The sequence below is a fragment of the Hippocampus comes genome, unplaced genomic scaffold (genome assembly GCF_001891065.2).
Source record: "Hippocampus comes isolate QL1 unplaced genomic scaffold, H_comes_QL1_v1.1 scaffold51, whole genome shotgun sequence".
Classification (NCBI taxonomy): Eukaryota; Metazoa; Chordata; class Actinopteri; order Syngnathiformes; family Syngnathidae; genus Hippocampus; species Hippocampus comes.
Window position 1 is genome coordinate 1,685,029 of NW_017805497.1, and position 15,304 is coordinate 1,700,332.

Below are 15,304 nucleotides of genomic sequence, written 5' to 3' on the forward strand. Positions count from 1 at the left end.
AAAATGACAGCCAGGCTAACACTGTTGCGGTTCAACTACATGATCATACATGTCCCAGGCAAAAAAAAACTGTTCCTGCTGATACTCTCTCAACAGCCCCTCAAAGAACTAGAAAATATCCAACAGTATCTTGCAGGACGAATGCAGTGCCTACAGCCCTACTCCAACCAGATTCTCCAACTTCTACCTGCCGCCAAAGGTAAGCTGGCACGCATCAGAGAAGTTCCGAATTCAGGCAACATATGTAATCAGCTGAAAACTCAAATGGAAAAAAGGCTGACCCCCTTCACAGGATATGAGTGGCTGAATACACCTTTAGCCATTCTGGCCAGAGAGGAATGACATCCATATGGCAAAGGGCCTTCTTCTGAAAGGTAGGAGGGTTGTTTTTCCTGGATGCGTGGCAGCGAAAAAAAAAATGGAGAGGCCACCTGAAAGGCATCAGGGTGTGAGCAAATGTGAAGCAAGAGCACAAGAATCATCGTGGTGCAATCAATAACAAGACAGATTAAGGAAATGGTGGAAAGATGTGAAATACAATGTACAGAGCCTTTGGTGACCGCGCCCTGACTGGCATGGCAAATCATCGCAGCTGATATCGCTGAGTGAAAAAATGGCCATTGTAACTCCTGTTAACGAAAAACCTCCCGCCGCTGACAAGATCTCAAACTGCGGAGCATTTGAAAGTGATCTTTGCAAAGTTTGCTCTACTCGAAATGTTGGTGACTGACAACGGGCCCCAGTTTTCGTCGACAGAGATTGCCAGTTTTGCACATGACAATGGGTCCTACCATAATAAGTCCAGGAGCCCTCACTGCCCCCCAGAGCGCCAGAGAAGCGCAAAGGGCTGACCGCAACACATTTAAACAACTGCTCAAATCAAGTCCAGACTTTCAGAATGCTCTCTTATCTTACAGAGTGACGCCATTGGCTCACTGAGTTCGTCACAAACACTAATGGGGAGGAGAATAAGAGCATCAAAATCAAGCACTTCAACCTGTCCGGCCAAACCTCTGAGCCTTCGGCGGAAAAGATATATTAAAAGAGAAACAGCGACACTCTTTCATTGGATCTACCAGTTCTAGTACCTGGACAGAGCGTGTGGATCAGAACAGTGCAGATCACAGCCTCAGTCGAAGGACCTGCTTCAACACCAAGGACCAAATTGTGGAAACGGGTCAAAGGTGCTTGATATGAAACTGGGCTCATCACACAAAGCTCCCTGAAACGGGACTTGCCTCGCTCCGGTAAGTCTCGGGTGAAACAGTGCCCATGTCGTGGAGAGTTTCCTGTCCTCCAGATCAACTGAATCTGTGAATAAAAACACATTGCACCTGAAAAAAAAAAAAAAACATGTGCCTAACATTTTGATGTTCCTCTAAGACGCAGGTGTCAAACTCAAGGCTCGGGGGGCCAGATGCGGCCCGCCATATCATTGTATGTGGCCCGCAAAAACTAATCATGTGTGTCAACGTGTATGAGCCTTGCTAAAATCTGAACCGGAATGTCAAATTGTCACGTGTAATAAATAGCACTGAGATTTTGCGATAATTTTGTTACCCTCTTCACACTCACTTGAACAATAATCAAATAAACTATGTACTCCAGTTGACTGTTTTCAAAACTAGTAATCCATGAATTTTATTCATTCATTCCATCAATGCATGAATTTGTTGTGTGGAAATAAAAATTCAATGAGACGATTCAACATTTTTGTGGTTTCACTGTCATCACGGCCCTCCGAGGGATGATGAAACTCCAAAGTGGCCCGCGACAAAAAGGAGTTCGACAACCCTGCTCTCAGAAAAATAAGTGAGATTCTGTTCTATTGGTAAGAATAGTGCACCGTTTTGAATATCGAATGACATTTTTTAATTGTCTACGTTTATTACAGAAACACAGTTACGGGTAATTAGACGACAGTTAGGTTTCCATGAGGTACCTTATTGGCCAAAAGGAGCATTTACCTCTCACTCTCACCAGAAAAGGCTCTCATGCAAATGACTCACATTCACCCAGGAGAACTCTCTCAACTGCACAAACAATAAGACCAAACCTCTCCCACCCAGAAGAACTCTCACGCACAGACTAAAATAACCTTGGCGTAGTAAGTTGGTGATTTGGAATGCTGGCATGGAACAATGACAGTTTGATAAAGATCTTGTTTAACAGGTAAGTAAGAATGGAACAATATGAAAACATTTATCTCCTAGACATTTACACCTGGTCTGATTGCTACACTGCGATTGACGACTGTCCGTAGTCGGCTGGGAGAGGCTCCAGCACCCATGTGAATCCACGTGAGAACAAAGTCGTTCAGATAACAGGTGGATGATTTCCATAATGTCACATATACCTCAGTTACGGTACGGGAAAAAAAAATTGCATATTGCATGTTTTACTGTAGCGCTTTTTTTTTTTTTGGTCTATGAGTTTTTATGAACAGTATGATAGTTTTTTTGGGAATTAAGTAACATCAGTGACATCCATGTTTCTTGGGGGTGGGGGGAGGGGGGGTTTGGAAAGTGTGAAAGTGTGATAAAAGACTTGTCCGTCTCTGGAGGCCTGTCTTTATTTATTTATTTGTCCGTCTCTGGAGGCCTGTCTTGATTTATTTGTTAACGTTTCTGTTTGAGACTGCTCTCCTTTCTCTTCTAAAGATCATGTTAACGCTTTATTGGCTTTTGTCCAACAGTGTCAAAATATTGTACCTTCCTGGCTTTCAATCTTCTCAAAACCAAGGGGGCTGCTCATCAATTTTCCACACAAACAAGCAGGAGTTGTTCACAATGATAAAGTCAAACTTGTTGAATCACACAAATACCTCAGTGCCATCTTTGACTCACAGTTAAAGTTTGACAAGAACATGGATGTGGTCGTGAAATGAGGTCAACAAAATTTATGGGGGCAGCTTAACTCTTTCTGTTTGTTAGATGATAAGATTGAGTTTTGTCACTCTTTTATTGAAAGCCTTTTGATCTTTTATTTTCTGGTTCAAGGGACTGTCAATGACTATGTTTACATGCCAGTATTGGGTTAAGGTCAGAATTCCGGCTTCTGAAATATTCGGAATAACCTGTTCGCACGCGCGATCAGACAATGGCTCCCGTATACATGCTAATTATGACCAATTGGAATATCCACATCCAAACCGCTACATATACTGAAAATGTTAGGACGCAAATCGTTTCTCGCTTCTTACTTTCAAATGACATTATATTCATGTCTTTCACATTGAACTGGCCCTACGCAACCAGAATATTGCAAATGCTAGAAGTGTTTCACATTGAGTGTGTGAATGAGAGAGGGAAGGCACCGTGAGCCAGAAGCGCCATAAAACGGCAGGCAAATCAGCCGAGTTGCAACCGCCAATTGATCCCCCTTCGAGTTGACCTCTTTTTTTTTTATTTTTTTTTTAACAGCACCTATGCAGGTCATGCTCTCCCTCGTCAAACTCTTATCCTGATTGAAACCCTACACCTATATATATCTTCGGGCATATATTGTATATATACACGCACGCACGCGCACACACACACACACACACACACACACACACACACACACACACACACACACACACACACACACACACATTCATGATATAACTTTTTAAAGCTGATTTGCATGTGTAACATTTGGTCTACCCCCTATTTTTTCAGCCCCCTCTCTTGGATCAAACTGCCTTACTCAGGTGTCAAATGCGCATCAGAAGTATATTTTTATTCTTATTTGTTTTTTGCTGGTAAATGCTGATTTTAGCATTTTAACGCAGATTTAAACCTGTACCATTGTGGTGCAAAACATGTCTCTCCCACTTTCTTTGTTTTAGTCCATCTCTTATTATTATTGTGCTCTATATGTATGAAAAACTAAATATAGGGTAGTTCAAACGAATGATTTTTGTGACATAAAGACAATAAAACACGATAACTCGTTTATAATTTTTTTCCCACCATTATTATTGTGACCTACAATTTATTCAACTAGATTATGAATAGAATTACATTTTTTGAAAGGGGAAGTAGTAAAACGAACGACGTTATCTCAATCATTTATTTCTACTTCTCTTCTTGAAACAATACATTTTTTTCCCCGAAAGGGGAACTTAAATGAACTGTTATCTGAGTTCTTTTTTGACTTTTTACATCCGCTGTGTATTGACATATATTGTGGTGGATGATAACAGACTGAGCAGCGTCAGTGTTTTATCTTTAGAGTCAAGGAGTGCAAAGTACGGACCTGAACTTTGATGAGTGTGAGAATTTCTTTTATGTAAAGGAAACATAAATTGTTATTTCAAAATGTGTCATTTCTTTGATAATCGAAACAGAGTGATTCAAAGGCTCTTTTGAAAAGCGCGTCTCTGATTTTTCAACAGAAAATAAAGTCACAGGGCTTTAATTTTGTAACGAGGGCAAATCTGGCATGGCTGATCGGTTGCCCACGAACCTCTGCTGGCTCACTTTGTCAGAAATGAATCCAAGCATGCCATGAAAAATATTTTTAGAAGTTTCGAAAATTGGGCTGATAATGAGATGGGTTGGTAATTAGAACATGGCAAGTTGAAAAATAAGGATAACTCCTGCTATTTTTCGACCATGTGTTGTCATGATTTATTACAAATGAAAAAAATGGCATTAACAGTAGCCACGTCAAATCTATCTTTATCTTTTGAATTCTTACTTTGTGGACACATGCTGATGATTTCTTTCTCAATTAGAGGAATACAGAACACAAGACGTACGTTACGATTCTAGATAAAGTTGTAAATATACAGTATATCTCTATCTCTAATATATCTGTTGGTTTAATTGGATCTGCATGAATAGGGCCACTCACAGCTGGCATGGGGCCCCGCTACGCACATGCGGGTGGCTTAATCACAAGCAGCACGGTGCCAGCGGTTCATTTATAGTGCTTGTTTGAATGGGAGTCTGGGTGAGTTGGAGCCCCTCTCATCTGATTTTCTAAATGCAACTGATGAGAATGTTGTTGCTTCAACTTGTTAAAAAAAAAATATATATATATATATATATATATATATATTTTGGACATAGTAAATTTGTAATTCCAAAAATGTTTTAATCTGATCCAATTTGGTACTTCCTGGAGTCGTCAGTGTTGACATAGGCTGATGCTTTGTGAATGGAGACACTCATGTACATCGATGGCCAATTTCGAGGCTTCAGTGAACATAACGTACGTTTTTGTGGGAGAAAATCGGAGTACCTGTAGAAAATCCACACAGACATGGGGGAATGTACAAACGCTACCGCCGCAGGCCGAAGCCGAGAATTGAAGCCCAAACTGTGAGGTAGACGTGCAAGCCAGAACACTACTTGCTGCAGGCATTTCACAAACTGAAAAGAAGAAAATACCTACCTGAATAACTTCAAACTTTCACAGAATAACCTGATGTGCTAGTCACACAGGTTTTGTCCTTGAACAACTTTTAAGATAATAAGGTAGGAGGAAACCTCAACAGATCAAATGAGAGGAAAAACAAAACAAAACAGGACAACGGTTTTGATTGACTGTTTACTGATTTTGAAACGAGTGGGCAATGGACATGCATGGTCAAACATTTGACTAATACTTAGCTCTCTTTAAAACCACAACTGTCAGATTGTAGAACATATAGGTTTTATATTCTGTATATATATTGCCTTCTGTATATGTACATAGGTGCACATAGAGTACGTACACACACACACTGAGCTGTCAACATGTTAGAATTGTAATGGACTGGACTATTCCAGACAGAGGAGGCGCTTTTCACAAGGAGATGCATAGATTGAACACAATACGCCACTACACTGACACTTCAAAACACACTTACTGGATTCTTGTTTTTTTTTTTTTTTGTTTGTTTTTTTAAATTTGGTCCTTAAATAGAAACAGGAATTCGGAGGAATTTTATGTATGGGTAACTCACACTCTGTGACACTATGTGACATAAAAAAAAGAAACTATCAGTCAAATCTTACAAGAGTTTGAGGGGCTACAGCATGTTTTGATGGGGCCGGTATCATCTGCTGGCTTTGTGGACCCAAACAAGGATTTGTATTTGGTCGGAGAACATATCGTTGAAAAAAAAAAAAATAATAATAATCAGTGACAAAACAGTGATTTGATGTTCCAAAGGCCCGTCAGGAGAAGAATACTCTGTTGTGGTTTTTTTGATCGCAGGCTAGCCGCTTCCACGAGAGAGAAAACGAGCTGCGAGTGTGGTAAATAGGTATCGAGAGAAGGGGAATATGCCACCTTTTCTTCCAAGTACAGGTGTGGGTCATCGGCTGTTGGTTGCGTTTGCATTGACGGTGATAGCGAATGATACGGCGCGCACCCTAGCGGACAAGCGGAGACTGCTTCAGGGAGATGAGGACGGAGCGCATGCGGGACACGTCTTTGGCCTGCTTGCTGGACTTTGGGTTGAAGTCGCACAGGCGAGCCACCCGCTCCCATTCGGTGCCTGGGTTGTTCTCGTCCATGTCTGAAATCATGGCCTCCTCGGCCGCCCTGTACCCGACAGGGAGGGACGACAGAAACTTGTCAAAGGCGGTAGAGGTGATGTACAGATGAACAACATTATATCAAACGGCTCTGAGTTATTCCTCTGCTGAAAACCAGGGGAGCCCAAGTCCTAATGGGAATGTGGCTATTCATTTTCTGGAGAGATTAAATGCAGCGCTGCTTTTAATTTAAGAACCAGGATGAGACAATTCAACAAGTGGAGAGTGGAGGTTTGGAGTTGGGCTCAGCAGGTCCCTTTACATGCAGCTCACTTTCTTTGCGTGTCAACTAAAGTATGTACCCAAACTAGTTTGTTGTTTGAAATAAAAACAAACCTGACACATTGTTTTTATTGGAATAGACACGAAGGGCATAGCAAACAAAGAACATTACACATTCCCATCAGGTATTTCCGTGATGGAAAAAAAAAGAAAAGAAAGAAATCTGCCTCAATGTGTTCTTGTGCAAGTACCATATCACGACTATAAAAACGAAACAATTGCTGTGACAGCCTTTGACAAACACTGCAACATGACAATGCCAATCAACTTTGGGACAGGACTGACGATATGCAGTTCTTGACACGCTCCCATACATGTCAGGTCTGGTGAATTAGAATGATATAAATTTAAAAAGCTTCTTTTTTTTTTTCCTTGGGAAATGACACTCAGTCATATACTGACTTCTTGTAGCTTACTTCAAAACGACAACCGAGGTGGAAGATCTGTGCAGCACGTTACATATCGTTGCTAATTGGCGCAGTAGCTTAACTTGAAATGGCATTGTCATAGCTAGGAGTCATTTGTTTTCATTGGTGTTCACATGCATCTTTAAATCCAATTTCAGTCTGAGCCAAGAGCTTCATTTACTGTGCTGTCATGGAAACGCACCAAGCGTCAACTGGTTCAGCAGAGGCCACCCGAGAACAAAACACAAAGGGAAGACAGAACAACTTGAATGGACCCCAATCTACTCCCTTAAAATAACAGTGCAGTTACCTGTATTTGTCAAAGAAAGGTTTGCCTTAAAAACTGAAGGAAAAACCACCAAGAAAACGGGGCAACTTGTGCGTGTGGACCGCTATTGTAGTGTTTCAATCCATTCTGTGGCTGCATGCTACTGAGCTAGTTCTACAGACGGCACTCCCATCACTGAGAGCTAACAATGACTAAAACAAAACAACTTGTAGCCACAACACAAATGACACAAAGCAAAACTGGGAGACGAGGAGCAAATCAAACGTCACCGTCACAACGAACACGATGCATGTCACAAAAAGAGGCAATCCATACGACTGTTCAACTAAGCTGGGTTTCGACTGCATACGGAGCTAAGACACAAAACGTTGTCAAAACCCACCACAAAAGCAAGATGAATTTAAATGGACATTTGGGTGTTTCGTTACTTAACTGGTCTAGGCGGTAGCAAGGATGGTTAATGTGTGTGCTTTCAAGGTGCAGAGGAAAAAGAAAGGAGGAAGAAATAGTTTCACAGGTCAGAATTGAGAAGAGACAAGGGGGGGGGGTGAAAATGAAAGACAACTTAAATTTGAGCTCTGCAGATGTTTTAAGATGACATGCAAAAGATGAGTTATTTATTTCTGTCTGTCTTGATTTATTTCCAGCCGTTCTAAAGTTACAGCATGATCAGTGAGCAGCCTTCACTTTGCATACCGGAAAGCTCACGCTTGCCATTTGTTTGCTCCACAAGGATACTGTCGTCTTCATGATCAAGGGGACTCGATTCAAAAGACTGGTCAAAGCAAAACAATGAGCAGAACTACTTTACGCTACTTAAAAACAAATTAGGTGGATGCTTGATCTCAATTTGCTACTAGTTCCAATCGCAGACAGGAAATTCTGTGCACTTACCCTGTACACTGCATTGAGGTATGCGTAATAATTCCAGTAGGTTTAAACCCACACACACACACACACACAAAAAAACTACACTGCGATAAAAAAAAAAAAAAAAAATCTAGTCAATTATACTTAAAATAATGACAGTGCTGGATTAGTTAAAAAGATAAGGATGCACACCCAAACGCAGGCTAAAGAGCACTGAAGCCATCAGATAGTAAAAGCAAAGGCTGCACAGGTCGAAAGACTGGCTGGCATGTCCTGTTTGAAGCAGTTGTGAATACGTGAAAGAACGCTCCTCATATTCTCCGAACATATAATTAACATATTTCCGCACAGGGCGCCCGAGAAAAGCGGAGAAATATCACAAAGGTAGACTGAAAAATGAACCTGCGTCGCTTGCGCTCCACTGTAAACGAATCATAAAATCATTTTACAGCGAGGAGGACGTCAACACTGATTAATCGGAGAGACAACAGCACCGACCCAATCGGTGCTGTTGCTTTGGTAAGCAACTAAGTTTGAACATTGATGAAGTTTGTATGGCCATGTGGAAACGATGGCGTCAACCATTGGAGGTGATTGCAATTAATTCATTTCACATATATTTGAGTGAAACTGTTAGTTCTGTAAATGTGGCATTTCCTCCTTGGATATCTCATATTTGAAAGTGCAATGACTTGATCTGGTTTGAATCGATGCACTCACATCTGTTGAATCAAAAACTATGTTCTGGTTCAAACCGTTATTCTTACACCCCAACTATTGATTTGTTTTTGTGTCTCTCCAAATTTGGGAGGGGGCGGGAGGTGGGGGGGGGGGATGCAATGACGGTTCAACCCAAGCAAAGAAAAAAAAATTTCAAGAATACCGATAAATAATTCTAATGTATTGTAACACGACTGCTTCAAAACATCCTATTTCATTTGGGACCAATTCAATTCCTAAGTTAAAAAAAATAACATGAGCGCCACCAAGTCATTTTTTTTTTTTTTAAATGAGTAACAACGAGCATACACACAATTACACAATGAGAGAGAGAGGATCAAAAAAAAAGAAAGACTTCACAGATGCGGCAGGCAATGTGAACTTGAGTTGCAACATGCAGTTGCATTCCTCTCATGTGTGACATGCCGATAGAATCGGTCGCAACGTACAATCTTGACATGAGCGATGCTCCTGGGCTATGATGGATGGGATACAGACTGATGGCAAACTACAATGTCCTATCTAATGAGATGAGTATGATGCCATGTGGGTGAAAATGGAAAGAAAAAAAAAAGGCATAAAATGAGAACAGAGGATGTTAGTTGAAGCAACATACACATAACCAATGAGCTCAGAGAAGGGCTGCTTGTAGAAGTCTTCATCGAGCACCCTGGACAAACATCCGCCCGCGTGACAAAGCAGCAAGAGGGCAAAAGAGAAAAGAGAAAAAGAGAGAGCAGGGGAAATAGAGAAGAGGATGGAAACAAGAGTTATAGTACAACAGGACAATCAAAATCTGGCATGTTGGTTAGACCAGAACTCGGGACACAAGACGCTCAGTTTTATTGGTCAGAAATGTCATGTGGTTAATTAGGTTGTTCGGTCAAAATGGTCTCCTGCTGAGCAATTTAGAAATCCCCCCTTCCCTTTAACATTGTGATTGCAATTTCATATGCAAATGATATTAAATTCCTCTTTCCATGTGATTTCTTTCAAACAAGCAAGAAAGCAATAAATTAATCAACATTAACCATTATTTCCAATGAAAAACATGCAATTTCTTTCCTCCCAAAAGTGATCCAAGATCATCCCACGATAAATAAAAAAATTCACATACTATAGACATTCACCAAAACCTAGCGTTTGTATTTATAAAAAAAAAACAAACAGAAAAAAAACTTGAATTCCAAAATGATATACAATGTCTAATGTTACAAAATTACGTAGCTGCCTACCAAGAAACTTCCCGAACAATTTATCTGGATTTCCGCGTTTTTTACATTCCAGCGGGACTGTGCTCTGGACATTGATACACAGACACACACACACACACACACACACACACACACACACACACACAACATTTTATATAATACCCATTATAATTTCAAATTCATTCCATTGCAATGGTGCCTTCAGATGAGAGCTTCATTTGTTCTGTGACCAGACTTGTATCTTCAAACCCTTGGACCACAAATCATCTTTCCCCATGGATAGAAATAGAAAGGCAATTAAATACTTTGTAAGTTTTTTTTTTTTTTACTTCCCCCCCACCCCATAAAAATGATTGCACTCACTAGTATTGTCCTGTATAAAAATACAGTAATAACATTTGCTCTCCAAAAACCGACAAGCATGGAAAAAGTGAGCACAGAACACACCTCTACCTAATGGCTTGCCCTTCCACACCTTTTTCTGTGGCGTGAAATGGCATTTGGCAACGCATCTTAATGGCACTTTACTGCCACCAACTGACATCATCCTTCCACTGCAAGGACACGAACGTGAAGGGATGTTGTGAAGTGTACTGGCGCTATCTAGCGGTGGGAGGTCTCAACTGCACTCATTTATCACTCAAGACAAAAAGAAATACCGGAGTCTTGTTTTTGAAGAGAAGACTCCATTATTTCGGTAAGAGAGATCTACTTGCAATACATAATGCATTCAAATATTAAGGCAACGCTGCATTACCCTTAATAAATTAACTGCTTTCAACTAAGGACCACACATTAACTGTACGCCAACACTTCTTACATTTACAAAGGTGAAGAGTTGCCCTTATATATATCTCTTACACATTACTGTACATACAGTGTACATCTGTGTGTATTGGGATATTAACGAGATGTTTTACATACTACTTTGGTTTTCTACATTTGCGTTTTATAAATATGACTAAACATATTTACAATATTACATGATTCTTATATTATTATTTTGAAAACCTGATTTGATGTGCTAGAGAAAAAAAAACAAGGACAGATTGGTAATCAGCAAACTAATGTTTCCTGCCCGAGTCATATTTAAATTAACATTTTAACCTGTGGTTTTATTGTTGACAGAGAAGTTATATTATTTCCAACAAGTTCACTCGAGATGGAAGCAATCTTTATACCTGTTATTAGCTTTGGTTTTCTCCAGTTGCTCGTTTTGCCTGGCATGCCACTCCTCAAGTTCCACCTTGGCCTTGGTCTTCCACTCAGTCTCTTGCTTGCGAGAATTATCATCTGGCCAGGGAGGTAAGCGCAAAGAGATCAGATTTAGAAAGGAGATTTTACCAGACTCTTAAAAAATCTGCAACGTTTGGAAGGATTTCACTTGCTTCAGTCCGACTTTGACTCCTCGGGTCATATAACAGAGGATTCTGGAATAAGAGGAGGTAATCCACCTATCTGACCTATTCAGTGCCAACAATGTCCCGAATGGACTGGTTCTTGACAAAGCAATCTGTGCGGACCATCTTGTCAATGCTGCCACATTATTAGCAAATTACGAGACATCCCTTCCCTGAGGAGGAACCTAGTGATATGGGGACCTTCATGGACAAGGTACATGATGGGAAGATTGGAGCCATGAACAAGAGATCCAGTCGATGAAAACCTGTAATCCGGGTGCAATACCATTACCGGTACATGGTAGGACTCAAAAGATTTGAAGCTGCTGAGCATGGTCAATATGGTACACAGCTGTTTTGTCAGCTCATGAAGCATCTGGAAACCTGGCCTGCTTACAGTGATCTACAAATACGTTTTTCCTGCTTACAGTGATCTACAAATACGTTTTTCAAGGTTGATGTATACTAACACTAGTCCCACTCAAAATTAATCAATATTTTAATAATCATTTTTGTCCAAGCCATTGCCCGGTGTTTTGCTCTCTCTTCCGGTCAAGTCCCTCTTACAGCCACTTAGGCTGCTCCAATAGCCCTCAATGGACGTGAGGGCTTATTAATTAGTTCCTCAAAAAACTAGGAAATGGGTGTGAGCAGCGGAGTTCCTTGCTGCATCGTTGTGAGTCAATCAGATGACAGTGAGGACACAGCCCCACTCGGCACCAGACGGCCTGCTCTTCAGAACCACCTCCAAGATGGTTCTGAAAAGCAGCTACATTGTACCCGCTTGGCCCCCAAAAAAGTCTAAAAGAAAAGCGACCACTCTGAGCCAAGCAAGGCTCCATATGGAACCGGGTTAGTGGAAAAGTGGCAACTGAGTACATTTAGCACACCTTAATCGGGTTACTGACAGAGATGCATACATACCTTGCACGCAAATCAGTCTTTGGCTAAACTTTTGTCTGCCCCAACTATTTATTTCCCATTCAATAGTTCAACACAGATCAAAATTCGGTTTCAGTTGATTCACCCTTTCGTGCACCCTGTAACCTGAATACATGACAAGCTGTCCACTGTAGTAACCGCTGTCCCTGAAAGGGTTAAATGCAATAATTTGGTCTTCTTTAGTGCAAAAACTGACAAGTTGTCATTGAGGATAAAGTGTCCCTTGTTGCTGTTTTGTTAAGTGTTCCACTGAATTACACACACCTGGGCTGGAACTCACACCATGTAATGTAATTGAGCTGCTCTTCTTCTGTGCTTACCAAGCATCTCCAGTCTCTCTCTTTGTTCCTCCCTCCATTTGCGAAGACTTTCAGGTTCTGCCTGCAGGCGATCTGCGTTGGAAATTGCTGCATAGGCATCGGATGGGCCGTTGCTTTCCTACGAAACATTACAGACATCGGAGTGATAACCGGTATCTCTTACAGTTCTGATCGCTCAAACTATCACCTCAGAGTGGCAGAGTTCATTCTTGCAGTTTTTGTCCCTTTGCATCAGTGCATTTTTCAAAATGTACGCTGTTGGCTTTCTCTAAAAACAATATCCATGCCATTTCTTGTTCTTCTCTTACAGGCCAAAGGAAGTCCTGACAGTGCAAAAGGCAGCAATGTTGCAATGACAGCACAGGAAAGGGAAATCGGGAAGGTTCTAGCAGCAAGATGATTTAAAACAAAGTTTCTGAAAGTACATACAGCAGTATAAGTTTTACCTTATGAGAGTGAAAGTAAATCTTTGCTGATCTGTCGTTGCAAACTAAGAATCAAGAATTAAAAAAAAGCCGTACGTGTGATAATCTGAAAATAATATAAAGACTAATTACCCCATGGAACTCTCCATTGACAGCACCATCTACAAAGACAGCGAGAAAGGTTGCGTTAGAATTCAAGCAGACAGTGTTCTTTAAAACCTAGATCACGTCTGCAGAAATATGATCAGTTAAGTACAAAGTTCAATGATGAGGGGAAAAAAACTGAAGACCTTGGCCAGGGCCACTACAATTAAATGTAAGGCTTTCACTAATATGACCGTTAGGGCTCAAGGTTCAACGACAATACATATAACATGACATTTAGGGACCGTGAAAGCAGACTAAAGCTACAAATTCGTCAACATTGACCTAAGAACATTTAGCAAACTTTGACGGGCAGATTTAAGGATTACGTGGCATTTTTCCACGATAATACATTTTGGAAAATCTAAAAAAAAAACACGCCTTTTTTAGTAAATATTTCTTTATTTAGTATAGCCACTGGGACGTTCATGTCGAGGCGACATCGTCGTCCTCTTGTTGGCAAGCAAACCCTGAAGTCACACAGCTTCATTCATTCTTTCATTCATGACATTCAATATTACACGATGCCATTCAAACGTCAGTCATGATTAACGTTTCTCTCTTTCGCAGTGTTTTGTGTATATGATTGTACTGTATTCTTCTTCTTCTTCTTCTTATGTTACAGTAGTGTGTTGTCAGGGGTCAGGTTAGCTTAGCACAGCTAGCTGTGACCGGGATAAACAAAATCTAGACTAAAAATAAGTTCGGATCTATGCTAATGTCTGACTGCAAGAAAACAACTGATCAAATGTTATCAAGGATGTGAGAGCAAAGTATCCTCAACTGACTGCAGCGGTCACCCACCGTTAAAATCTCCCAGTGACGAAGGGACATCTCCACCGTCTAAGATGCTGAAGCCTTCGTCGTTTTCAATCCCCGCGATTTCGCTCTCCTGTTGGGCCAAAAACGCCGCAGCAGGGTCCTCCTCTGAGCCGACGCCGTTTCCAGCAGCGGGTGCATTGAGCATGTCAAAATCATCCATATTGTCTTTTTATCTGGCGGAAATGTAGAAATCTTCGGCAAGTGTAGATAGTGGTCAAAGAGCGGTTAGCTGAAAGAGAAAGACACACAAGAAAAAAACGGAGCTTATTAAAAAAAAAAAAAAAACGGAAACGGACTGGTAGCAAATGAAAAGCCATGAAAAATGATTGATTGGATCAAGAACCAATTGAAAAAGCCCTGCCTTCAACAGTCTCCAATCAAATACGAATGCCCACCCCGATACAACGCTCGTGACCTGTACGTGCTGTCACAACTTCAATGAAAAAATAAAAACACATTCTTCAATACTTGTACGATCAAATCCAGGAAGTATATAATCATCAGTTCCACTATTATTTAGCCAAATTATTATTTGTGCCCAACCACACGCCCGTTTCTATGAAATCTGTAATAGAAAATATTTTATAAAACGTTTATTCATTATAAAGTTAATAATTCATGCGTTACTTCCTACTTTAATTACATTTAAACCTACTGCATACAAATGCCCCCGCAGATTGGCATGTCAAACTGGAACTCACATTCAATTTTGCAGATTTAGCCCATTCTTAATACTCGAGGTTAAAAGCCACAGAAACAATAAACAATTAGCTCGAGCCCAAGAATAAAGTCAGTGGTTAAATATTTAACTGCCCCGACAGTGTCTTATTGTTCAGGTGGAAGGCACCGCATGACTCAAGTACCGAGTTTCTTTTTCAACTTGTCTGCAAATGAGATGATCATGTTACAAAATGTGTTTCCAGATTATCAAGGAGAAAAACAATAAAGGTCAAT

General features: G+C 40.7%; 1 protein-coding gene across 2 annotated transcripts; it reads right to left on the reverse strand.

The window, feature by feature from the left end:
- Positions 1–5,527: 5,527 nt before the first annotated feature.
- Positions 5,528–14,613, reverse strand: clta (clathrin, light chain A). Of its 2 annotated transcripts, XM_019876563.1 has the most exons (7): positions 14,333–14,613; positions 13,517–13,545; positions 12,960–13,077; positions 11,479–11,590; positions 9,700–9,753; positions 7,927–7,962; positions 5,528–6,522 (listed from the first exon to the last, which is right to left on the reverse strand). In XM_019876563.1, exons 1-7 carry the CDS (start codon positions 14,508–14,510, stop codon positions 6,351–6,353), a joined length of 699 nt encoding a protein of 232 aa, XP_019732122.1. In that variant the 5' UTR covers positions 14,511–14,613; the 3' UTR covers positions 5,528–6,350. The 2 variants fall into 2 exon arrangements, with proteins under 2 accessions (XP_019732122.1, XP_019732123.1); XM_019876564.1 differs by lacking the exons at positions 7,927–7,962; positions 9,700–9,753 and having other exon boundaries at positions 14,333–14,609.
- Between the last annotated feature and the right edge of the window lie 691 nt (positions 14,614–15,304).